This window comes from Cricetulus griseus, chromosome 2, assembly GCF_003668045.3.
Source record: "Cricetulus griseus strain 17A/GY chromosome 2, alternate assembly CriGri-PICRH-1.0, whole genome shotgun sequence".
NCBI lineage: Eukaryota > Metazoa > Chordata > Mammalia > Rodentia > Cricetidae > Cricetulus > Cricetulus griseus.
The window spans coordinates 125,470,141-125,496,567 of record NC_048595.1 but is presented as its reverse complement, the minus strand read 5'-3'; the positions used below and the strand labels follow the sequence as shown (position 1 = coordinate 125,496,567).

The window sequence follows — 26,427 nt, the reverse complement described above, 5'->3', positions numbered from 1 at the left end:
TGATGACCAGAAACTAACAGCTTTGCCAGTGGGGAGACTTTAGCACTGATTTGTTGTAGAGAAAGTGACTCGGAAGGAAAATGGATTTAGGATTACTGAAAATTGGAGCAAGAGAAAGACAGGCCATCAAAAGGTGTCAAAATGCATAATGGGTGATTTGCAAGTGACTCATTAAGGTGTGGAGACTCCCAAGTGTTTTCCATAAACACCCTCTGCTGCCTGGCACTCTGGTTTGCTGAGGGAGACGCTTAAATACTGACCACATGCTCACATTCCCAGTGTGGGTTAATTGTAGTTTTCTGTTCTAGTCAGCTTGCTGCCAAGCTGGATTTCACTCCTACATGTGTGTTTGATACACATTTAAAAAAAAAAAAAAAAAAAAAAAACTGAAGCCCCACCCCCACTTGATCTCAGTATGGTATCTCATGCCCGGAATCTTAGTATTTTGGAAGGTTGAGGTAGAAACTGCTCAAGTTCAAGGCCAGCCAGGGTGACTTATTGAAGTGCTGTCTCCAAACAGCAACAAAACAAAGAAGAAAGCTCCTCCATTCTAGGTCAGGCCTTAAGGGTGCTGAGAGAGTTGTTTCTGTAAATGCTGAGACGCTTTTGAATGTATGGCAAGCAGATGAGCTATCAGATGAGAGATGGTTTCCTGGATGAGCTAGCTGTATTGGACCTATACATTCAGCCATCTTTCTATAGCGACGAAACAAATTCTTTGGACTCTCTCCAGACAAGTTTTGAGGGTACAGAGGAAGCTGGGATTGCTAGTCAGTCTGATCTGTAGTTGAAGCAGTCCTGGTGTCACCCAGCAGCTTGCCTTTCGCTCACTAGGCAACTTGGAGTTGTGTTTCATTCACAGCAGCAAGATGGAACTCATTGATGACAACACAGTCGTGAGGGCTCGAGGTTTGCCCTGGCAGTCTTCGGATCAAGATATTGCAAGGTTCTTCAAAGGACTCAATATTGCCAAGTTGGTTTTCATTGTTTTACTCAACTCCAAAGGAGTACAGGTTTTTCTATCATTTTGCCTCACTGTTTTCCTGACCTGCCATCTGTTTTGTTTCTTTTTAAAGGGGAGGTGCTGCTCTCTGCCTGAATGCGCAGGGGCGGAGGAATGGAGAAGCACTGGTTAGGTTTGTAAGTGAGGAGCACAGAGACCTAGCTCTACAGAGACACAAACACCATATGGGGACCCGGTACATTGAGGTACGTTTCACAGCCGGACACCTTGACCCCTCCACTTGATATTAGCATATGATTGGTGGTTTAGAAATGGATTTAATGTCTCTTTATTTTCTTAGGTTTACAAAGCAACAGGGGAAGATTTTCTTAAAATCGCTGGAGGTGAGAGTTGCTTTTTATGTGGTACACATTTCATTGATAACCTGAGACTCTTCGTATACTGAGTGCCCTGAGAAGCATGATGGTTCCTTCCTAGTAAAACCTGGGCTTGGTTATAAATAGAAGAACCTTCCAGTACTGCAGGTGAATTTAATGTACTGTAACATTTGCCCTAAGGCCTGAGCCAATCTACTATGGCTAAATAGCCATTAGGAACGAGACCATTGAAAGGTGAAAGGTCACATACAGTCACGTGTAAAGAGAAAGGGTAGTTTTTGAGGGAAATGTGTCTGAACTGTTGGAATCAGCCACCTGCAGAACCTGAGGCAATTTCAGATCTACTTGTAGAATTTCTCTAAGTTATTGAACTCACCAGTGCTCAGGACCGTGGCAATTTCTTGTACTTGGGGAATAATTTTTATGGATTTGGTTCTTTCTCTCCTTCCACCTTTATGTGGATCCTGAGGGTTGATCTTAGGTCATCAGGTCCCAATCTAGTATTTTCAGATATATGGCATTCACAGACATAAGACTAGAGGAATAAAGAGATTTTAAACCTTTTTTAGGTTTCCAATTTTTCTTGTTAGACTAGTCACATATATACCATATTTTACTGTTATTAACCCCAAGATAGCACCTTTCTCCAGTTTTTTAGTAAGTCATGATTTAAAAACTTAAAATTCACAAAATACTAAATTTTTTAAAATGTTTAATTTTATGTGTGTGTTTTTCCTGCATGTATATGCACCATGCATGCCTTGCTCGGTGCCCGAGGAGGCCAGAAGACATTAGAGTCCCGGAAGTGGATTCACAGGGAGCTGTGAGCCACCCCATGGGTGCCGGTACCTGAACCCAGGTCCTCCAGAGGGGCAGCCAGTGTATTTAAGCAACTGAGCCTTCAGTCCAGCCCTTTTTGGTTTTTGAGATTGTTTTAGTTCATAGCCCAGGATGACCTGGAACTTGTTATATAGATCAAGCTGGCCTTAAACTCTAGGCATTCTTCATTCCTTAGCCTTGCAGTGTTTGTGTTAGAAGCAGGAGCCATGATGCTGGCTTGGGTTTTTTGTTTGTTTGTTTTTAATGGTAATTTTTTAAGACATCTACTTTGTAAGCTTCTATTGTTTGGCTTGTGTGGTTTTAAAACTTCATTTCTTTTAATACATTCTAAACATCTCATGTTCAGTTTCTTTTATGTTAATTGCACCTAGTATTGGGTATATAATGGTTTTGTTTGTTTGTTTGGTTTTGGTTTTTGGAGACAAGGTTCTCTGTGTAGTCCTGGCTGTCCTGGAACTCACTCTGTAGACCAGGCTGGCCTCAAACTCAGAGATCTGCCTGCCTCTGCTTTCTGAGTGCTGAGATTAAAGGTGTGCACCACTGTGCTACCGGCTTGTATGCCATGGTTTTATTCATCCTTACTGAATGCCTGGAGCTTATTTTTAATTTCTAAGTATGTGGTGATGTTTTATATGTTTGTGTGTATTGTTCTTTAGGATGGGGCTCAGAAAGTAGGATAGTGGAATCCAAGAACTGCAGTCTTTTTAATGGATCTTTGATGAGGTTCCGGATTATACCAGGGTGACTCTGACTTAAATACAGAACCCTGTATAATATAGCACTGGTGAATCTTTTCCAGACTTAGGCTTGTTTTCTACAAAAGTATTCTTTTCCTCCAAATTTCTAGTATTTTTTTTCCTGGTGCTTTCTATAGCTAAACCCTAAGGCTCCAAAGGTTAAGACTTTACTTTTTACTTAGTTTCTGAAGATCCACAGCAGCATGTGAATTAAATGTGTTTGGAGTTGCTGGGTTCTTCCTGTGTCCTGGACTTTTAAGTTAACTGGATTTCATTATATTTGCATAGTGTGACAAGTATTGTCTGCTTGGAGAAAGTGGTGCTAGTGGGAGTCTGCAGACGAGCAGTCAGTGCTAGCATGCTCCACACAGTGCTAGAGAAATGCTGCAGTTGGGGCAGAATTTGGTAAACATTGGGACTGTGCATTATTCTCTACAAAAGTTTCTTAATTAGAAGTAATGAAGAAATTATAGACACAATTTGCTTTATTAACCTAATTAATTCACTCTCATAGTTTATGGAGTTTTTAATTTAGCAGATGTGGAAACTAAGACATAAATGTTAGCTTGAATGAAGTCATGCCCTAGTAGACAGGATAGCTAAGATGAGACCCAGGTATTCTGGATCCAGGACTTGTGCCTTTGGTTGCTGTGTGGCTGGACATTGAACTCAAAGGTATACGCCTTAGGCAAAATCTCTAGCACTGAGCTTGACACCCCACCACCCACCAGCCACCCCTGCCACAGGCCCTACGTGTCTGTAAGTACCGTGATGGCTCACTGGATGTCTGTGAGAAGAATGGGCAGACACTCTTCTGGTTTGTCTGGCCAGCTTCCCAAGAGGGGTATTTTAGAAAAGTGCTATGGAAAGAGTTTCAAATAGGTACTTCTGAGTTTCAAAGGTACTTCTGAGTCCTAGGATATTATATCATGATCAATCTAGTAGTGGTAAGGAGCTTAACTATAAATGGTTCTACATTGCCAGAAGGACCTCAAGTGTGGCTCAGTGGTGGAGCACTTGTCTGATAGAGTAAGGTACTGACTGGGTTTGACTCCCAGAAACATACACACACTGTCTGGGATTTTATCATTTTAAATTTGCTAATGTTGACTTCATAACTCTTTCTCCCCGTGTTTTCTAATACTCATTTTCTCTAGGAACATCCAATGAGGTAGCCCAGTTCCTCTCCAAGGAAAACCAAGTCATTGTCCGCATGCGGGGGCTCCCTTTCACAGCCACAGCTGAAGAGGTGGTGGCCTTCTTTGGACAGCATTGCCCCATCACTGGGGGAAAGGAAGGCATCCTCTTTGTCACCTACCCAGATGGTAGGCCAACAGGGGATGCTTTTGTCCTCTTCGCTTGTGAGGAATATGCTCAGAATGCCCTGCGGAAGCATAAGGACTTGCTGGGCAAAAGATATATCGAGCTGTTTAGGAGCACAGCAGCTGAAGTTCAGCAGGTCAGTGTTACAAGGTCTCTGCGACCTTTGCACTCACTTTTCCTTTCACTAAGCCGTAGTATGTATTTGTATATTAAATAGCTTCCTAAATAGAAATTACATAGACGTAAGAAAGAAATTAATAAAAATATATTTAAAAACTGGCATGGTGGTGAGGCCACTCTCTTTTTTGAGTTCAGAGTTGGACTGTGAAGATATAATATTGAGGAAACACTGTGTTAAATATACTTAGTGACATGAAATGGAATAAATTACCACCAAAGTCCACATCTTGGCAGTATTGCCTAGATTTTTAAATATGTTTACCCAGATAGATACTGCCTAATAAGTACACTGTATGATATGGGAGTGTGCCTTGATTGGTTTTACTGAGTTTATTTTTTTTTTTTTTTTGAAAGATAGTCTCAAAATTAGCCCTGGCTGGCCTAAAACTCACTATAGAGAGCAGATCAGCCTTAAAATTAATAGACAGCCCTCCTGTATCTGCTTCCTAAGGACTGGGATTGCAGTCCTGTACTACCATGCCTCAATTTACTTCATGTATTTGATAGAAGTCGACGTCACATTTTCTCAGAGGGAATTCGTGAGCCCTTCATCAGGGCTTCTCAAGCTTACTTGCATTTAGAAATCCCCAACGGATCCTGAGAAACAGTCGTATTTTGTGATGGCTGTGTAGTGGAGCCATGAGTGTACCCACCACACGCTTACCCTGAGGACTTGACTCGGGGCCTCCTGCATGCTGGGGTGCTCTATGGCTGTACTCTCATTAGAACCTGCATTTTTAAATAGGATTCTTTGTGATTCTAGGTCAGCAAAGGAGCAGCAAGCCTCTTGAGTCACTTGTGTTTTGCTTTGTGTGTAGGTGCTGAATCGATTCTCCTCAGCCCCTCTGATTCCACTTCCAACCCCGCCCATTATCCCAGTACTACCTCAGCAATTTGTACCCCCCACAAATGTAAGAGACTGTATACGTCTGCGAGGTCTTCCCTATGCTGCCACAATAGAGGACATTCTGGACTTCCTGGGGGAGTTCTCTACAGACATTCGTACGCATGGGGTTCACATGGTATTGAATCACCAGGTAAGGAAGGGGTTATTGGAAATGTGTTTGCCCATTCTTTCTGGTAGTCAAGTGTCCCCTTCTAGTAAGAAATAAGTACAAAAGTCCAAAGTTTTACATTGTCCTTAAGAAAAAGATTTATCTGTAAGTATAAGAAATCTTTAGGCTATACTCCAAAAATTAGCCTGCCATTAGTGTGGTAATTGAAATTCAGCTGTTTCTTTCATCACAGAAATCTGTTCCGTTATCATCAGCATGTTATGAGTGTATACAGCATTTTCCTGTTGTAGCTACTGAACTCTGCAACTCTGCTGTTTTGGTGTGAGTGGTCACAGACCAGACATAAGCAAAGAGCATACCAGTGTTGTAAAGTACTCCACATCCACAGACATTGCAAATGCCTTACTTCAGATGCATTTTAGACATCTTAGACTTCCACTCACATTCAGTAGAATGAGGACCCAGAGAGCTGTATGCTGTATCAAATGTGACTCTCAGTCTCTGCTGCATCAAAGAATAATTGCAAGCTTTTCTGTTAAAGGCTGACTGAATTCTTTCCATATGCAGGAAGTATTTACTAGCTTGGTGCTACTTGGGTTTTGGTTCAACAAAATTAATCCTATGAGGTGCTGGACAGTCTACTGGTATTCTGTGCTATCTCAAGCAGTACAAAATTCCAAATGCTAATAGACTAAGTAGCACTAGCTTAAAACTTAGGAACTCTGTTAAAAGCAAAGAATTTAATTTTGGATAACAAGTATTTTCTCAGAGTATTAATGGATTGAATGCAGACTTATAGTGGAAATACTTTATTTTTTTCCTGACAATTAATTTCTCACTTCTTCCCACTTGGAGGTTTATTCACTTTTATAACTATCTTCCTACTTACTGGGCACAAGTAGTCACAAGCTCCTGAGCCCTTGCACACTAGCACATATCCATCTAACACTTCAGACTGTGTAAGCCACACACCTTTTTGGTCTGACCACTCATAGCACACTTCACCTGTTAGATTTCCTTTGAAATAGAATTCCCCATTATTCAGCATCACCAGGGAATTGTTTCTTTCAAGTTACCGTTTTTTTCTAATAACCTTGGGGCCATTACCCTTTGATTAACAGCAGTAGACAAATTTGCCTCTCATTTGACCTCCTTTGATAGCCAAGCTCTTATCTGCCTGGAAGATGTTGGGTTTTCATGTGGAATGGGTTTTGTTGCTAATTTCCCTGGTGTGGTGACTATTATGGTAACTTGCATGGTAAATCATTTGTAAAATGGTATAGTATTATAAATGTTTCCTAGGAGACTTGGAGAACTAACTTTAAAAATAGTCCTATAAACTAGTTGTCTTTTTTTCCCCTCCAATATTGTTCATGTAAAAATATTACCAAGGTGTTCTACTTGTATGCAGCACAAACAGAGAGGCTTAGTTTTCCAGAGGGGAATTTTAGATACAAAAACCACCTCTGAATACCTCTTTGAGCCATTTAAGGAGAGAGTGGGAGAGAATGGCTTCCCAGCATGGCAGATGGCCACTTAGTGTCATACTTTGCAACTCCCTGTTACTTATCCCCAAGATGCATCCCAACCTCGTCTCCCAGGGATGAGGTACAAGCTTGAAAGGATGTGGCAGGTCAGAGAGGAACCAATACAGAGCCAAAGGACAACACAGGCTTAGTTAGTTTCCTGTAGGAGGGTGTATTTACTAGCTTTTCTCATCAAATGATATTAATCGGATTTTTAGAAGGGAAAAAAATCCAATATATAATCCTATATTTTGAAACTACAGTCACAACGAGACCTTTTAAAGACCTGTAAATTTGATACTAAATAGAACCCAAACAGGTCACTTTCAACCATGATCCTCAAACTTCAAGATTTTGTGGGCCATTCTGGTGATTAAGGAATGAAATCCAAATCAGATTTCAGCAGATCACACTGTCACCCAGATTTTGTGGCTAAACATGTCTTGTGCTATGGGTGATTGTCACTTCCAATGCTTTCCTTGTTGAAGGAGACAGTCTCCTTTTGTTTCTCCTCTTCCCCACACACTCAGGGACGCCCATCAGGAGACGCCTTTATCCAGATGAAGTCTGCAGACAGAGCGTTCATGGCTGCGCAGAAGTATCATAAAAAAACCATGAAGGACAGATATGTTGAAGTCTTTCAGTGTTCAGCTGAGGAGATGAACTTTGTGTTAATGGGGGGCACTTTAAATCGAAATGGCTTATCCCCACCGCCATGTAAGTTACCATGTAAGTTTTTCTTGGGTCTTGGCGCTCTTCTACGCTGTATGCTGGTAGGTGCTTAAGCTGCTTCCGTGTCACTTTCTGTGCCCCTGGTTCTTTCTGAGGCAGGTGAGGTGGTTACGTAAGGCTTTCCCATCTGAAATCACTAGTATCTGGTAATCAGTTAAGACCTTGGTTGCGGACACCCATAATTAGAGATGCTACAAATACCTCCTTTCAAATTATATTCTTGCTTTTCCAGTGATAAGCATTTGGTTTCTGAAGCTTAGTGTGCTCCAGATAAGCACTGACTCTGGGAGGCAACCTGGCTATCTAGATAATTTAATGCGCATTTAAAGGTAAAATATACATCTGGCTGGATCCTTTCCTTTATGTCCTCAGTTATTTTTGTATTTACTCACTGTTCTTTTACACGTTACACTTTTAAGAAGTGTTTTGGATTCTTTAAGTATCTTGAGCATCACCTGTGTCTTCAAATGATAACCTGGAGAACATTCCTGTTGCTCTCCAGGTTATCTGGAATGAGCAAGTTAGTAAGCTTTGTTTATATATAAATGCATGTTTGATTAGCCAATGTTGATTGACTCACAGGATCAGTGCTTAGTTCCAAGCTGTGCTCTTGCTCAATGGCAACTGGGTGCAGGCGATCTGGAATCCTATTTGAGAGGAATAAGCCCCGTAGTCTAGAAACAAGTTCTAGTGAATGACTCAGGAGCATTTGGAAACCTGATGTTAAAACATGAGTCTTTTTAAAAATGTAGTTCTTAACCTTTAAGTTTATATATCTTATATATCAACATTGGGAGAGTTGAGAAATACTGGAGAAGCACACAGGGTTGATGTGTTTGATTCTATTACAGGGGGCAGTTAGAGGCAATGAATTTTATTTTGAGTCAAAGAAGGATCTATATCAATTAACTTATTTACTAAAGTATCATTTGTAGAATGTTTGGTGGGGCTTAATCCTTTTTTCCCCTTGGAATTCCTGAACTCTAATAATTCCCTTTACCTGCTGCTTGCTATTGGTGAATATCTGTTTATTGTTAATGAGATAAATGTTTTTAGAAATGCATGATTGAGTACAGAAAAAGTACTTCAGGTTAATACTTGAATGTCTTCTGTCTATAAATCACTGTTGATGTCAATACCATTAAATATGGTATCCCTTAGTGACCATCCATAAAATACCTTGAAACAAAGAAATTTCCACATTGTTTCTTGTTCGCTTTATTGTAGACTCAGGTTTTGAGATGGAGTTTCACTATATACCAGGCTGGCCTGGAGATCAGTGACGCTCCTACCTTAGCCTCCAGAGCACTATTAGGGCTATAGGTTTAAGCCATGATTCTCATCCAGCAAAGGAGAAATTTTAAATCGCTGTTTCCTGTAAAATTATGTCTGAAGACCTAGTCTTTAAAACAGTTTTTTAAAATTATATTTCTGCAGACAGGCAAATGGTGGCACATGCCTTTTCGTCCCAGTATGAGGTGGGGAGGGAGTTAGAAGTAGGTGGATCTCTGTGAGTTCAAGGCCAGCCTGGTCTATAAATCGAGTCCAGGACAGTCAGGGCTCTGTTAATACAGAGAAACCTTTTCTTGAAAAAAACAACAACAAAAACATATATTTCTGCATCTTTGGTTACTTTTAATACTTCCAAAAAATGAAGACAAGATTTGTTCCTAAAATTTGGTCATGTGTCTTTCTAGCAGAAGTGCTAATTTCTTTAAAATTCACAAGTTGAGTGTGCATGTAGTTGCTTCCTACACATCTGTGCCACCACCTTTAGGTGCCTGCCTAATTATATCACAACCACAAGACTTAGAGAAATTGCTGATCTTTTATCTAATCTCAAGGATTTAAAGTGATTTAAATACTGATGGGGTTGACATTTCCCACTGAATACTTTCTTGATGAATTTGTCAAAAGAAATGCTGGTATAGTCTTAATATATTATAGTATGCCTGGTGTTGGTGGCCGACGCCTTTAATCCCACTCGGGAGGCAGAGGCAGGTGGAGCTCTGTGAGTTTGAGGCCAGCCTGTTCTACAGAGAGAGTTCCAGGACAGCCTCCAAAGCTACACAGAGAAACCCTGTCTTGAAACAAAACAAAACAAAATTACAGTATGGCACGTTAATTCACCAAGAAATCAGCCTAAGCTGGATGTAGTAGTACACACCTTTGATGCCAGTAGGGAAGCATAGGCAGGTAAGAATTCAAGACCAGCCTGGTCTACATAGTTAGTTTCAGGGCAGCCAAAGCTCAAAATCAAAGAAAAAAAAAGTCAATTTAATTTCACGGTCAACTTTTTATTGCCTGTGCATGGATACACCTGACTTTTCTTTAGGAAATTAAGAAATAGCCATACTTCCACTTGAATAATGCCCAGATCATCTCATCTCTTGTCAAGTTTTACTTTGTTTTCAAATAGAATAGTTTTTTGTTGTTGCTGTTGTTCGTTTTTTGTGTTGCTGGAGGTCCAATTTAGGGTCCTGCTCATGCTAAGACTGCCACTGAGCTATGTGCCCAATACCTATACTTGTCTTAATGACACATAATGTTTATAAAAAGAGTTTCTTGGTGATTTTTACAAGCAAGGCATAAGCGCAGGCTCCATAATCTTCTGTCATTCTTGAGGTTTTGAGCTGTGGGTGTGGGTGTGGGGGTGATTCTGAGTACTGAACCCTGAACTTTCACATGCTCCACCACTGAGCCGCATGCCTAGTCCATTTGACATTGTAGGCGTTTCTGTGATCTTGAAGGCCGAACAACATGATGTAAAGGTTTATCATTGTCTAACATTAGCAGAGTTTTTGAGCACACCTGCCAGGTGTGATGGAACACACATAAATCCCACCACTGGGGAGGCAAAAGGGTTATGAGTTTGAGGCCAGCCTGGGATATATAATGAGACTGTCTTAAAACTTCAAGGGCTGCTGATATAGTATCATGGCAGCATGCTCACCTGACAAACACAAAGGAAACCATAAGTCCTATAGGAGATTTTCCTGTGACTGTTGCCCCTTGGGGCTCTGCGACTTACAAAATCTAATGGATCTCAGTCTGCTTCTTAAAGTCAGATTCTGTTGGCTTAGTTACCCATCTTCCCTTCGGTGCATATGGTTTATCTAGTGTATTCATGCTACTTGGGAAAGCTAGTGACCACCAGCAGCTCCAATTTAAGGAAGTTTCAGATCAAGGAAAAGACAGGCTACCTAGAAGATACAGGACTTTGCTCTCCCGTCTATGGTAGTAGGCTTGACCCCAGGTCCCAACCCACAGCAAACATGCACTCCACCATGTAACTACACCCTCTGCCCCTAGATTTCATTTATTTAAAAAATTGAGCCACCTTTTTGTATATGTGGGGTTTGATTCATTTGCTTTTATTTTGTTTAGCTTCTTGAGACAGGGCCTCATGATGTAGCTCTGGTAACTGGCTTGGAACTTGCTACATAGACCAGACTGGCCTTGAAGTCATGACAGTAATTCTGGCCTCTGCCTCTTGAGTACTGGCAGTGTTACATGTATGTACCAGTCTTTTATCAGCTGGTGTGGGAAAAGAGTTATGTGTCTGTTTCCTCTGGATATTTCCTAGTTGGAACTTGTTTATAGGTCTGAAGGATTAACTTCAAAGCCTCGGATTGCCTTTAGGTGAACATAATGTAGAGTCCACCTGTTTTCCTGAGACACACATGTGCTTTAGCATAAAGCCTGGTGCAGCATTTTATCTTTGATTTTGTGTCACACTAAAGGGGGAAAAAATCCATAAAAGCAAAAGAAGTTGCTTGGGGTATAAAGAACTGTGATGGTTTTTTCATTTAAAATATATAGCTGAGGCAGGGGTGATGACTCATATCCTGCTTTGCAGAGGACCTGGTTTCAGTTCTCAGCACCTACATGGCAGCTCACAGTCGCCTTTAATGTCACTTCTAGGGGATATAAATCCCTCTTCCGGCTTCCAAAGGGCTCTTGCATGCACATATTGCATATTAACTCACACAGGCATATACATACACACAGCAATTATCTTTACAAAATATGTAGGTGGAAGAATATCTATAGCTTGAGTGCTAACATCCGTTCTGGCTGTTACAGAGTCTCTCTCTTTGCTTATTTAGGCCTGTCTCCTCCTTCCTACACATTCCCGGCTCCTGCAGCAGTGATTCCTACCGAAGCTGCCATCTATCAGCCCTCTCTGCTCTTCAGTCCACGGGCACTGCAACCCTCCACCGCATACTACCCAGCGGGCACTCAGCTCTTCATGAACTACACAGCTTACTACCCCAGGTAAGGTTATACAGGAAGTGACAACAGGAGACGGAAACAAAGGACTCCTTTGATAACCAGTGCGTGTGCTCACAAAAGAATATTGTCTCCCTTGTAGAAGGTTAGCATGGCAGGCCACAGCTTCTGGTCATATCTCTGACCTGTAGGTCAGAATGGATGGAGAAGTTTATTATTTGTTTCATGGTATGTGACTAGCATAGTCTTTAGATTGCCCATGAGTTCAGCTCTCCCTCTTCAACCTCCTGTTTTTGATCTGGTGGTAACAACAAGGAGATGAATCACAAAGCAGAATAATTCATAATGGGAGCGATTGTATTTTAGCTTGAATATCAGCCCATAATAAATGTAGTTGCTTTAAATTTCCCAACCCTAGGGCTGGAGAGATGGCTCAGGGGTTAAGAGCACTGGCTGCTCTTCCAGAGGTTATGAGTTCAATTACCAGCAACCACGTGGTGGCTCACAATCATCCATAATGAGATCTGGTGCCCTCTTCTGGCCTGGAGGCACATATGCAGGCAGATATACATAATAAATAAAATCTTTAAGAAAAAAAAATCCCAACGCTATATTCCTTGCTTCTTAAATACATACTATAAGCAAATCCAGAATGAAATTATTCAGTGTTTTCATGGGGTCCGCACTTTTTGTGTCTTTGCTTCATTTCAGTTGCAGTCAGTTTCTGGGATGTAGAACTGTATAATGGATGAGTATATACTTGGAAGTTAGGAGCTTTATTTATTTATTTATTTATTTTGGCTATTCGAGACAGTGTTCCTCTGTGTAGCTTTGGAGCCTATACTGGCACTCGCTCTGGAGACCAGGCTGGCCTCGAACTCACAGAGATCCGTAGTGCTGGGATTAAAGGCATGCGCCACCAACGCCCGTCTAGGAGCTTTATCTTAATGTCAGTATTGGTGTTCTTATGCTGGGATTTCCTTCCTTCTATCTTTACCTCCCTCTATTTTTTAAGTACAGAGTCTCACTTTGCTGTCTATGCTGGCCTCAATTTGGCAGTAATCCTCCTGTTTCTGCCTCCCAAGTTCTGGGATTATAGGTGTGAACTACCATGCCAAATCTATGTTTCTCTAGTATTACAAATGTGCACACACATGCCAGGGTACACATGAGAAAGTTAGAATAATTTGGAGACTCCACTGTGTGGTCCCAGGGGTGGAACAAAAGTCTTGGATCTTATAAAGTGATGTAATTGGTGAAGATTTTTGAAACCCCTTTTCTATCTATGCCTGTGATTCTAACTTGGGTATATAAGGAACAGTTCTGATCATCAGGGTTTTGGGGGTTTGTTGTTTGGTTTTTGTCTCTGTGTGTAGCCCTGGCTGTCCTGGAAATCCTTCTGTAGACCAGGCTGACCTCCCTCTTAGAGAAATCTGCCTGCCTCTGCCTCCTGAGTGCTGGGGTTAAAAGCATGCACCACTACCATCTGGCCTAATCTTCAGTTTAAAAAATGTTCAGTACCTTTGTTGATCCAATAGTAAGCTTTCTTTATTCATATAAAACTTGAGTTTTGTAAAGCCGTAGGTGCTTTACAAAAACAAAGTGTTTATAGCAGGGCTTGTTTTTATCCTAAGCTCTTTAGACTGGTATTTGAGGATATTTATGAATCTGTATGTGGCTTTTGATAATGGCCTGAAGCTAGCTTGTCCTATCCCTACTGTTGTCTTCTATTGTGGAGTCTTCAAGTAGGGAACCAGAATGTTGGTGTCTCACAGTAGAACCAGTTAATCACACTTGCTGATTAGGAGTTTTGAAAGTATTTGTGCTATTGAAAATCTGCTGCTGGAGAGTAGGAATAGGAATAAGGCCATGATGGTTGCCAGGAAGTTGTCCTTTAAAGAAATTAGAATGGCTCAGAAAGGGGGTGGGGTTGGGTGTTCATAGTAAAGTGGTCACCTAGTGTACTTGAGTACTGAGTTGGGCTGACCTGTAAACCCTGTATAAACTTTTATTGTTGGTGGCCTCTTGTATCAGGGCACTCTTTGTCTGCCTCTTTATGTTTTTAAAATGTCAGGACTAAAAGATGATGAGCCCCTTATAGTTCTTAAGCCTCCAGTGTGTATCCATAGTCACCACTTCCATCACTGACTTGTCCATGTTATAAGAAGAAGAAGTCTCTAGAAAGGAGACCATAAGTGTTGAATTGAAATGCTAAAGATAAGAAAAACTTACATTTACGGCTTTATCAATTCTATATGTTTGGGACCCTAACTTTGGATGAATACTTTTTCAGCTAGTGGTTTTAAAATTTTGGACACGCTCATTATTAAGTTGAAGAGTATAGATGTATAGTGAATAAAAGACTTTCATCTTGAATACTGCCTAGCCCAGGAGTGTCATTATTAGTTTAAAACATACATGTTTATATTTCTAAATATGTGCCTACTTTTTAAAAAACTAATCAGATGTCAGGCATGGTGGTGCACACTTCTAATCTTAGCACTCAGGAGGTTGAGGTAGGCAGCTCTCTGATTTCAAGGCCAGTCTGGTCTACTTGGTGAATGCCAGGTCTATAGAGGAAGAACCTGTATCTAAATAAATAAAACAAGCCTGGTGTGTTGACTCATGCCTTTAATCCCAGTGCTAGAGTGGCCAAGGCAGGGAATCTGAGTTTGAGGTCAGCCTTGTCTACAAAGTGAGTCCCAGGATAGCCAGGGCTACATATAATAAGTTTATCTTTAAACATTTAAGATTTTAATTTTCTCTGTATCCCAAAGTTCCTTTAATACACTTCTATAGGAGGATTTAGGTATGAAATTTTGGAATTGAAGTTCTGTGCATTAGATTTAACTATCATGTTGCTTCTGGATTAACTCATACACTCACACACACAATCTAGTTGTAGGGTATTTACTCCAGGTTTCTATTGCTGTGATGAAACACCATGACCAAAAAGCAAGTTGGTGAGGAAAGGGTTTATTTGTCTTACACTTCCAGATCACTAATCATCATCAAAGGAAGTCAAAGCAGGAACTCAAACAGGGCAGGATCCTGGAGGCAGGAACTGATGCAGGGACCACAGAGAAGGTGCTGCTTACTGACTTGCTGCTCATGGCTTGCTCAGCCTGCTTTCTTATAGAACCCAATCCCACAGCCCAGGGATGGTACCACCTATAATGGTCTGGGCCTCCCTCCATCAATCACTAAGAAAATAACCCTACAACCAGATTTTATAGAGTCATTTTCTCAATTGAGGTTCCCTCTTTTCAGATGACTGTAGCTTGTCCTAAGTTGACATAAAACTAGCCAGCATTTTTGCTTATTGTACACATGTAATAAATTATATAATTTATGTTATTTATAATTACATATAATTTTTAACTTATGTATATGTGCACAGATTTGAAGGTGGTTGTGAGCCAACTGGCGATAGGCACTGAGAACCAGGATTTGGGTCCTCTGGAAGAACACTACACTCTACCATAGAGCTCTCTCTCTCCAGCCCTGGGTTTACCCTCAATGCACTTATTAATTTACATTTCCCTAGTTCTAGTGGCATTATCTACACAAACACAGAAACTTACTGAAACATGGGTATATACTTTAATGCTTTAAAATCTGATTCTCACCCTGGGTTGGGTTTGAACTCAAGGCTTTTATAGAAGCAAGGTAAACACTCTTATCACTGGGTTATCAGCCTGGAGCCATTTAAGAATAAAATTTAAAAACAAAATATTTGGACCACAGAGACGTCTCAGCAGGGAAAGACCTTTGCCAACAAGATCAATGATGAGAGTTCAATGCTTCGGACCCATCTGGTGAAAAGAAAGCCCCAACAATGGAACATCGTGCTCTGACTTGTGCATATAGACTACGGCACTGCCACCCCATAATAAAGATGTTATTTTTAACCAGTATATTTGCTAAGTATGGTAGCTCACACCTTTAATCCTAGCACCTAAAAGGTAGAGGCAGGAGGGTTACCATGAGTTCTAGATTAGATCAGCATGACTATAGAGACCCTGTTTCAAAAGACAAAACCATAATTTAGTACTTTAGATACAACAATATTAACTATTAACCTGTTGTGACAGTTAGGCCATTTGAGACGATTGAAACAATGGGGTACAGAGCATGACCACATTTTTTTCCTTTCCATGTCTTTTATGTACCAAACATGTGCATTTAAGTTGGTACACAGATTATGTATAAGTTTGCAATATTAAAAATGAAAAACTTCATCATACAAATGTTTGAGTGGATTTTGTCCTGTCATTACCAGAAGCCATGGTTTATTCCTGTCCTCTCAGTCTCTGGCTCTTAACCCTCTCTGCCCTCCCTTCTGTGATGGTCTCTGAGCAGTGAGGAGGGTAGGGGTATGAGAGAGATGTCCCATTTGGGGCTGCACACTTGACTCCGCATCTTGACCAGTTGTGAGTTTCTGTGTTCACCTCCATCCACTTCTGAGGAGGAAGGAACCCGTGGTTCATGCCCTTGGTGTGAGGAGAGAGGATCGCATGGTTTGAGCCCTTGGTGCACCTTGCACAGAGGGAGGTATCGTTCCACTCTTCCTGCCTTTACAGTCTGGTGATACAATGGTTTCCAGAATGAGAGCATTTATTTTTCTTCTCTTTTATTTCCTCTTGCTCCTACCCCCTTTTCAGGCCTTTCCTCCAGGATTTGTTACCTAGTTCAAGTACAATCTCTTTGCTAGCTTTTTTTATGTGGCCCCAACTCTCTGGTGGGAAACACCTGGAGTTCATTGTGATCCTGACATCTCATTTGATACCTATTCCATTCTTTTCTAGTGCTGTCGAGCATTTTAACATTTGTAGAAGGGTTGATACCAAGAGTACATGGGAACTGATACATCGATACATGAAAATCTCAAACCTCAAAAGTTACTGGCAGTCTTGCTTTCTGTTAGTAGTTGAAGCATAGTTTGAGAACTTGGTGCGTGAGTTCCTTACATTCTCTGTATTATATCTAATTCTATGTAATAGCATCTCTATTATGGTAATAAAATTGATGTCACACTCCTAATATATACTAGGCAACAGTAAAGATTTACATTTAGTTTTTTGTGTGGATCCAGACTCACCCACCTCATCCCATCCCCGCCCCAAGTATGTTTGTGTGTGCATGGGGGTGTATATGTGTACTTTTGTTCATGTGAAGGCCAGACATCAGTGTTGAGTGTCTTCATCACTTTCAACTTATATTTTTGAAACAGGATCTCGCAGTGAACATGAACTTGCCAATTCAGCTAGGCTGACTGGCCAGCAAGCTCCAGGAACCCACCAGTCTCTGCCTCCCCAGTATGGGATTACAGATGCACCGTAACACGTGGGTGTCTGTGATTGAACTTGATCCTCTTGCTTGATGGCAAGCATCTTGTCGATAGTGGTATCTTCTCAGTCCAAAGGTTACTTGTTTTGAGATATAGAGGGGGGTGTGTGTGTGTTTGTGTGTTTACATCTGTTTCTACCTTTTTGAACTCCACTTTTGGTGTCAAATCTAAGCATACGTACAAAAGCCTGATATAATTTCCTTATGTTTTTATATTTTTAGCTCTCATATTTATATAAATGACTCAATTTGAGTTCACCCTTTTTAATTTTTGTAAAACTTATTAGTGGGTCTATGTATGGTGTCTGAGTACAGGCATATGTGTGTATTGGCCAGAAGTCAGCTCGTACTCATTTGCATGGGTTATTGGGATTGAGCCATCTTGCTAGGTACATCAATTTGAGTTAATTTTTTGTAGGATTTCAGGTGGGAATCTAAATTTTGTTCTTCCATAACTACTTAACAAAATGGATTTTGTGTTTATTAGTTTTTATTTTTTTGTTTTAGTGTATAATATATTTGTATGTGACTGGGCCATGGTGGCACACACCTTTAGTCCCGCACTCAGGAGACAGAGGTAGACAGATCTCTGAGTTTGAGGCCAGCCAAGGCCACGTAGAGAAATTGTGTCTCAAAATATCAAAAAGAAAAAAATAAATTTTATGTGTGCACAGTGCACATGTAAAGCTCAAGGACAATAATGGTACCTTCTACCTTTTTATATGAGGCAAACCTACTTGGCCTTCAAGCTTCCAGGAATCCACCTGACTTCATTTCCTGTCTCAACGACCCTGAGATGCCTGCTTACACTCCCACATCCAGCTGTTGATTGGGTTCTGCTGTTTTGAACTCAGGTCCTCACACTTAACCTCTTGAGCCATCTCCCTTGCCATTGTTTTTAACTGTGATACTGGGTCTCGCACCCAAGTTCTCATGCAAATTAAACATATTCTGTGCTACTGAGCTACACTGATACTTAAAATGACCATAAGCCTAATACTCAGAAGGATGAAGCAGGGGGAATTACAAATGTGGAGTCAGCCTCAGCTGTTTCCTACATTTGATCTTTGCTAAAAAGATAGAGGTCATACTGAGTGAGCTTTTTAGACAATTGAAGTTATTGTGTGCCTTTTTGTTTGTTTGTTTTTGTTTTGTTTCGAGACAGGGTTTCTCTAGCTTTGGAACCTGTCCTGAAGCTCTCTCTGTAGACCAGGCTGGCTTCAAACTCACAGAGATCCACCTGTCTCGGCCTCCCGAGTACTGGGATCAGAGATGTGCGCCACGGCCGCCTGGCTCCAATTGCAGTTTTTATGATGCTTTTGAAGTTGGTGAAAGATCCTTTTTTCTTTTATTAAATTGGTGTGGATGCACCCATGCTCTGTCACATTAAGGGTTTGGAGGTTATCAGAAAGCCTTTGGGAGCTGGTTTTTGCCTTCTAATTTTTTGAAACAACATCTCCTCATCTCTATTGCTGGGCAGTGTACCCTAGGCTAACTAGGTCCTTGCTTTGATCCAATTTTTCTATCTCCACATCTTATCTCATCATAAAAATGCTGGGATCACAGATGTGCATCACTGCATCCAGGTTTTTATGTGTGTTCTGGGAATCGGATGGGTCATCGGGCTTGCACAGCAGGTGCTGTCATCACCTAAAACATCTCCTGACTCAGGGAATGGAGAATCTTAACAAGGTTCAAGCTTCTTTTATAAACCTGGCTTATTGGTTCTTAGAGGCAACCTCTCAAGAAACCCAGGGTGGCCTGGAACTCACTGTGCAGCTGAGGTTGATTTTGTACTCCTGCCTCCAAATCCCAAGTGCTAGGATTAGACAGCCAAAGCATGAGCTTTATAAATACATAGTGTACAACTCCTGTGCTTTTGTGAATTTTTCCCTGGGAATGTTCCTTTTGATGTTATTGTAAGTAGAATTGTTTTTGATTGTGGTGGTGGTGGTGTTTGTTGTCATATGTAGAAAAACAAAGTTTGTGTTCCTTAAAATGCCCTAACTTATTTGTCCTATTAGGTTTTTTTGGTAACTGTTCTTTGATTTTCTGTATACATACATGTTTGTCTCAGTCAATTTTATTCTAAAACTTGATCTTTTTGCTGATTATTTGAATAATCCTTGAAAAATCTTGGAATTTAGATTTTAGATTGGTAGAAAATTCCTTTCTTCTCTCTCAAGGAGAGAGTCAGGTTCCTTGAGTTCCCTTATGGCTTCCAGACTATAATAGGTGATTACAGTTTTGAAAAAATAAGACTAGAACCTGGGTGGTGGTGTCATATACCTTGAGTTCAAGGCCAGCCTGGCCTACAGAGCGAGTACCAAATTTATAGAAGATCTTTAGGCAAAAACAATAATATATAATAAGACAGTGTATGAAAAATAAGTATGCTAGGAAAATGACAAGACTGCCAAGGCTACACAGAGAAACTCTTGAAAAACTGAAAGAAAAATGAGACAAAATTGAAGTTGGGTTACTGTTCATTGGAATAATTGCTACCTCAAGAGCTGAATATATTGTCTTTATAAATGTAAATTTCAAATTGTGACTCCTTGTTTTGTTTAGTTTTGGTTTTTTGGTTTTTTGAAACAAGGTTTGAAAGCTTTGGAGGCTGTCCTGGAACGAGCTCTTGTTGACCAGCCTGGTCTTGAACTCACAGAGATCCACCTGCCTCTGCCTCCCGAGTGCTGGGACTAAAGGTGTGCACCACCACTGCCCAGCCTCAAATTGTGACTTCTTAAGAGACCTTTTTTAATAGTGCATGCACAGGGGTGAATGTGTAGGCAAACGGTGCACATGCCATAGTGCAAATGTGGAAGTCAGAAGACAACTGTGGAATCAACTGTCACATGCTTTTGTGTGGGTTTCAGGGACAGAGCTCATGTTATATGGTTTATGCAGCAAGTGCATTTATCCATTGAGCCATCAACCCTTATGTTGACAACTTGCTTTTTTGTTTGTTTGTTTGTTTAAGAAGCCCTGCTGTATTTAATTTATATGTGTTCATTTTGTGTTGGCATGTGTATGCATGTGCCATGTCTCTCTGTCCACCATGTGGGTTCCAGGGATCAGACTTAACGGCAAGTGCCTTTGCCCACTAAGCTGTCTTCACCGCCCCTTATCTGCTTCTATCTTGAATATATTTTGAAGATACCAAGGATCCCCCAAACTGAATTTATAGATGCCCTTCAGGCAAAAAGAAATAAAATGTGATAGGGCAGTGTATGAAAATAAGTATGCTATGGACATAAGACTTACATGTCTTTATAGAAGAGTCTAGGTTGTATTGAAATATATGGAGAGACCTTTGTATATTAGACTCATCAGATATTTAATATGAACACATTTACTCACTGAATATTGGTTAAATATAAAGAAAACATTGAACTTGAGTGAACAGTGTGGTTTTCTAGTTTGACAAATTGCTAAGTGTTATGTTTTTAGTAGGAAACTAACTCTTAAGGTCTCTCTCAACCTCTGTAAAGCCAAGGAGAGTTGCGTTGGCTTGAGGGGTGGCCATAATGTTAGATTCAGTTCAGCATACACTCTGTTTCTAGTTTGATTTCACAAGTCTCTTAAGCAGTGATTTCAGTCTTGGTTTTCATTAAAATCACTTTGGTTGCTTTACATTATATTGGTACAGTAAAGGGGCATTTGGCTTTCTTGAGTCTTTGATATGTAATTTGGAGGGGTGGACAGGCAAGCTCTTATCAGAAGTGTGAAGGTCTCCCAGGGTAATTCAATTTTGTTACATAGTTGAGATCTACTGATTTAGACACTTAAAGATTTAGGGTTGGATGCCCGGTTCTGTTTTCAGGCTTTTAATTTTTATTTTATTATAATAATCATTATTTTTTGTTTTTGTTTTTCAAGACAGGGTTTCTCTGTGGCTTTGGAGGCTGTCCTGGAACTAGCTCTTGTAGACCAGGCTGGTCTGGAACTCACAGAGATCCACCTGCCTCTGCCTCCTGAGTGCTGGGACTAAAGGCATGCACCACCACCCCCAGTAGGCTTTTAATATTTACTAAGTGATAAGACAGCAAGAGTAAGAATGTTCAGAATCTTATGATTGTTTGGATATGCTAAATCATGGTTTGAGAACATTGCTGTGAAACTGAAGGTGTTGACCATCCCTGTGTAAGCAAATGAAAGGTTTCTGGGCTAATTAATGTAATCTATGGGCTAGAGGCACATTTAGTAAGCTGTTTGTTACAATTATGTAGGGTGGCTACTCTGAAATGGTACAATTACCTCTATGGGAAGATGACTAGGAGTTCATAATCTAAAGTTGGAAACAGTGTTGCTTCTTAAGTTTATGACTGGGTTAAAAAATGTTCCTGTACATATATCAAATTGTAATTATCTAGCCTCCAATTGTAGAGAACTGATTGGGTGGGAATCTCATAAAAGTGATTGAGTTAATTAATGAGACTAATATGATGATCACTAGAGGTACCTCATAAGCTAGGCACTGATGGGCTTCTTGGAGGAAATTGCTACAGAAGATGCCAGGAGGCCTCATTTCTTTTAATGGTGATCAGTTCAGCTTGCTGTTTCCCTTCTAACTCTTTCTCTCTTCTGTTTTAAAGAGACATGTTGGCAGAGATCTGCTCTGCTGTGTCATTCTTACGCTTCACATTTCTTGTGCACATGGGTAGAGCCATTGGTTCTTGGGAGCATTCACTTTGGACACTTTCCATCTCTGGCTGTGGTTCCTATAGTCCCTTATAGCCATGTCTGTTCTTCATGTCCTGAAAACTAGCTCATTAACCATCAAGGATCTGGGCTTTGGCAGTGGTTGAGTGGCTGAGGTGGCTTAGTTCTTCTTCCTCTCCCTGTGAGAACCTTAGCGATTGGAGAAAATCCTGCATCTAACACTGCATTAACCCCACTCCCTGCTGTGGAAACCTGAAGCAGAATCTCTGTGGTATTCTTCCCTGTCTTAGAAAAGCATAAGAAACATCACCTTCAAAAAGTCAGTTTCTTAAGCAATGTATTTTAGAATAAATATTCAACATTGTGTGTTCCTGTCAGTTCACTGTGCTTTCTCTCCCTTTAGCCCCCCAGGTTCGCCTAATAGTCTTGGCTACTTCCCTACAGCTGCTAATCTTAGCAGTGTCCCGCCCCAGCCTGGCACGGTGGTCAGAATGCAGGGCCTGGCCTACAATACTGGAGTTAAGGAAATTCTTAACTTCTTCCAAGGTTACCAGGTCAGTAGCTTGAAGAAGAAATATCATCAGTGCCCTTATAAACTCGGTTTGGCTTTAAAATGTAGCTAGGAAAGAAACATTCTCTGAAACGTGTGCCTGTGCTAATGGATCTGCTTATATAGATAGGGTCTCTGTTGAGGACCTAACTCCAGGTTCATTCTCTTGACAAGATGAGGACTTCCGTCTGTTGTCATCATTCTTGCCCCATAATCCTCTTTCTCTGCAATCTGTCTGTGCTTTTAAAACCTGTGTGCTATGGGAAAGTTCATTAGGGCGTATCAGTACAGGTGTGTGCATGAAGAACCGGATTGCAAAGGATGTCCTTGGAATCATCTCTTAATTCCTTGACTTAAAAAATAAAATAAGCTGAGCATAGTGGTGCATGACTTTAATCCTAGGAAAAGGCAGGCAGATATTTGAGTTCCAGGCCAGCCAAGGCCACAAAATGGGACACTATCTCAAAAGAAAAAAAGGAGATAAAATTATAGGGCTTGAGAGATGCTTTGCATGCCAACAGTGCTTCCTGCTCTTTTAGAGGGCACTGATTCAGTATCAGAACCCATATGGCTGGCTCACACCCATCAGTAATTCTCTGGATTCAGTGCCCTCTTGTAGCCTCAAAGGGCATCAAGGATGTACATGTGCACATAGATACATACATGTAGGTAGATTACTCATACTCATAAAATTTTGTTTTGTTTTTTTGAGATAGTCTCTCCCTGTGTAGCTCTGGCTGTTTTGTAGCTCACTGTGTAGAGTAGGCTAGAACTCAGAGACCTGCCTGCCTCTGCCTTCCAAGTGCTGGAATAAAAGATGCACCACCACACCCACCTGAATTTTATTGTTTTAAGAAGGTACTTACCACCAGTCCTTGTGACCTGAATTTGATCCATGGGATTCACTCATGAAAGTTGCCCTCTGGGGCTGGAGAGATGGCTTAGCGGTTAAGAGCACTGACTGTTCTTCCAGAGGTCCTGAGTACAATTCCCAGCAACCACACGGTGGCTCACAACCACCTTTAATGAGATCTGGAGCCCTCTGCTGGCATGCAGGCAGAACACTGTAAACATAATAAATAAATCTTAAAAAAAAAAATTGTCCTCTGACTTCACACACTCCAGAGCATATGCACCTCCCCAAACACACACAATAAATGTAATTTTAAAATTTTTAAAGAAATAAAAGGAGTGATAGGAACATGATAGAGTACTTGTCCAATCTTCAGTACTGCAAATAATAAAAGTAAATAAACAAAAATAAACATTTAAATGTGGAGTTTCAAGTTGAGTATTTAAAATCAGAAAGCCTTTTCTAATGGCACAGGGGAAAAATGAAAGTGAAAAATCTCTGCCTAACCTTGGTAAAAGAAAATAAAACAGACACCCCAACTAATACATGTTGGGTACATGGACTGGATTGGGGCTCTTGGCCTCATGAAATGACCTCCTCTGCTGCCGCTGGCTTTCCTCTCATCTATCTTTGCTGCTGCCTGTGTCCATCACTGTCTTCTGACTTTAAGAATAAGCCTTTCTTGTTAACAGGTTTGTAACAGTGAATGAAGTCTGTTCCTTTCTAGTTCATCTTAGCAAACCTGGCTCCTCCTTAGAGACACTTGATTACTTAAATCAAATAGACTTCCTGCAAAGTCTACAAACCAGTGACTTGTAATCTTCTGGTCTGTGAGCAAACACTGTCTTTCCTCTTAGAGCTGAAATTAGCTCGAGTCTTCAAATAGCCAAATCCAGAATGCCCCTGCTCATGCACAGCACGAAGTAGGAGAGCCATGTCTGCAGAGGCCGTTCCACTGTGGGGTGTGTTTCCCAAGAACGGTCCATGACTCAGGAGGGTGTGGTCTCAAGCAAAATGGTGTCTGATTAGGTAGCCTCCATCCACCACCCTAACCATCATGGTCTTAAAGACTGTTTTCTGTCAGTGAGGAAGAAGTAACCATTTCTTCCTGGTTTGGTGTGTTCTTCTGGAAGAACTAAGGGTTCTTGATTGGTCAGTAGCTCATTACTCTTCTTCGGCTGACTGATTTTTCAGCCCCTGGAGGACTGGATGTTAAAAAGTTACTTTACAGTCCTTTTTCTCTGATTAAGTTACACAGCCGTTTTTTTGTTTTTGTTGTTTGGCTTTTTTATACAGGGTTTCACTGTGTAGCCCTGGCTGTCCTGGAACTCTCTCTGTAGACCTTGATGGCCTCAAACTCAGAGATCCACCTGCCTCTGACTCCTGAGTGTTGGAATTGAAGGTGTGTGCCACTGCAAATTATATGGTTTTTACTAGAAGTGAATTGAAAAAGTTACTCAGTCAAATACTTTGACTTTTGTATTTCCCCTTTGTAGAGACTCAGAAGAATTTTCAATTTTAATGTTCCGCCGGGCTTGCTTAACAGTGTAGCTTGGTTTGACCAATTTCATTTACTTTTTTTTTTTTAAAGATTTTATTTATTTATTATGTATACAACATTCTGCTTCCATGTATATCTGTACATCACAAGAGGGCACCAGATCTCATAAGGGATGGTTGGGAGCCACCATGTGGTTGCTGGGAATTGAACTCAGGACCTCTGTAAGAGCAGTTGGTGCTCTTAACCTCTGAGCCATCTCTCCAGCCCTTATTTACTTTCATACTGGATAAAATTAAATAGCCCTACACGTACATTAATGATGAGATTAAGAAAAATTATTCTTATGTAAAAAGCACCATGGTTGGCAATTATAGATAGTATTTCCCCTCAAACACATAATTGGAGCCATTTCTAGATTTATGATGAAGAATCTGACACAGACTGACAAGGTGGCTTGAAGGGTAATGGAGCTTGTTGCCAAGCCTGAGTTCCTGAGCCTTTGTGGTGGAGAGAACCAACTCCTGAGAGTTGTCCTGTGACCTACATCTCTGTGCTATGGCACACACATGCCTGTGTACATACACATACATGTACAAACTAAGTTAATGAAAAGTGACAGATTTAAAATTAAAAACTCTGACATGCTTCAAAAATGGTACATTCTCTTGAGTAGCTAAGTCATTCAGAGTTAGGATTACCTGCTATAATCAGAAGCTCGATGACGGTACATTTCTTCTGGGTATTGTGCTCTTGTTTTGGAAGTGTTTGAAACTTATTTTTCTTTTCTATTTTTTATTGAATTAATTTGAGATACACTTTTTTTTTTAAAGATTTATTTATTATGTATACAGTATTCTGCTTGCATGTGTCTCTGCAGGTCAGAAGAGGGCACCAGATCTCCTTGTAGATGGTAGTGAGCCACCATGTGGTTGCTGGGAATTGAACTCAGAACCTCTGGAAGAGCAGGCAGTGCTCTTAACGTCTGAGCCATCTCTCCAGCCCGAGATACACTTTCATATAGATCTACACTATATGGTGTAGATGAGGCTAGCCTTCCACTTTGGTGATCTCCTGGCTCTGCTTCACAGGTGCTGAGCTTATAGGCCTGCACTGCACACCTGTTGAAGATTTTGATTCTATAAACTGGATCAGTGAATTGGGATTGCTTTGGGACTCAAACATCCAAACCTGTAGTTCCAATAATAGGCCTACAGTAACTTGAGCTGTGAGACATGAACTCAAGTCTTTATTCCTAACCGAATTTCTTTTCACTCTTACATAAAACTTAGATTTTCTACTATCTTTTTAAGAGTCCTTATTTGTTGGCTCTTCAGGTAACAGCTGGTTCTTATGGGGGTCTTAGATTCCTTGGCTTTGTCACAGGTGCTAAAATCTGTAGATAACATATTCAGAACTGTTCCCTTGTACATCTTTACCCGCAGTGTTCTGATTGCTGTTGGCTGGTCATTTTTTATTTGCTCTTGTTTATAGTCATCCATTTCTCTCTCTCTCTCTCTCTCTCTCTCTCTCTCTCTCTCTCTCTCTCTCTCTCTCTCTCCCTGTCTTCTCCCCTCCCCTCTCCTT

General features: G+C 40.8%; 1 protein-coding gene across 3 annotated transcripts in view; it reads left to right on the top strand.

The window, feature by feature from the left end:
• The window catches only part of Esrp1 (epithelial splicing regulatory protein 1), a 49,981-nt gene that overhangs the window by 19,951 nt on the left and 3,603 nt on the right, over nucleotides 1-26,427 (top strand). Inside the window, exons 7-14 of one of the 3 annotated variants that reach the window (XM_035439961.1) lie at nucleotides 866-973; nucleotides 1,077-1,209; nucleotides 1,305-1,347; nucleotides 4,076-4,377; nucleotides 5,240-5,458; nucleotides 7,494-7,692; nucleotides 11,805-11,973; nucleotides 22,343-22,493. In XM_035439961.1, coding sequence (XP_035295852.1) covers nucleotides 866-973; nucleotides 1,077-1,209; nucleotides 1,305-1,347; nucleotides 4,076-4,377; nucleotides 5,240-5,458; nucleotides 7,494-7,692; nucleotides 11,805-11,973; nucleotides 22,343-22,493 — 1,324 coding nt within the window. Of the gene's footprint in view, nucleotides 1-862; nucleotides 974-1,076; nucleotides 1,210-1,304; nucleotides 1,348-4,075; nucleotides 4,378-5,239; nucleotides 5,459-7,493; nucleotides 7,693-11,804; nucleotides 11,974-22,342; nucleotides 22,494-26,427 lie in introns of all 3 variants that reach the window. The other 2 variants (XM_035439962.1, XM_035439960.1) reach the window with 2 other exon arrangements.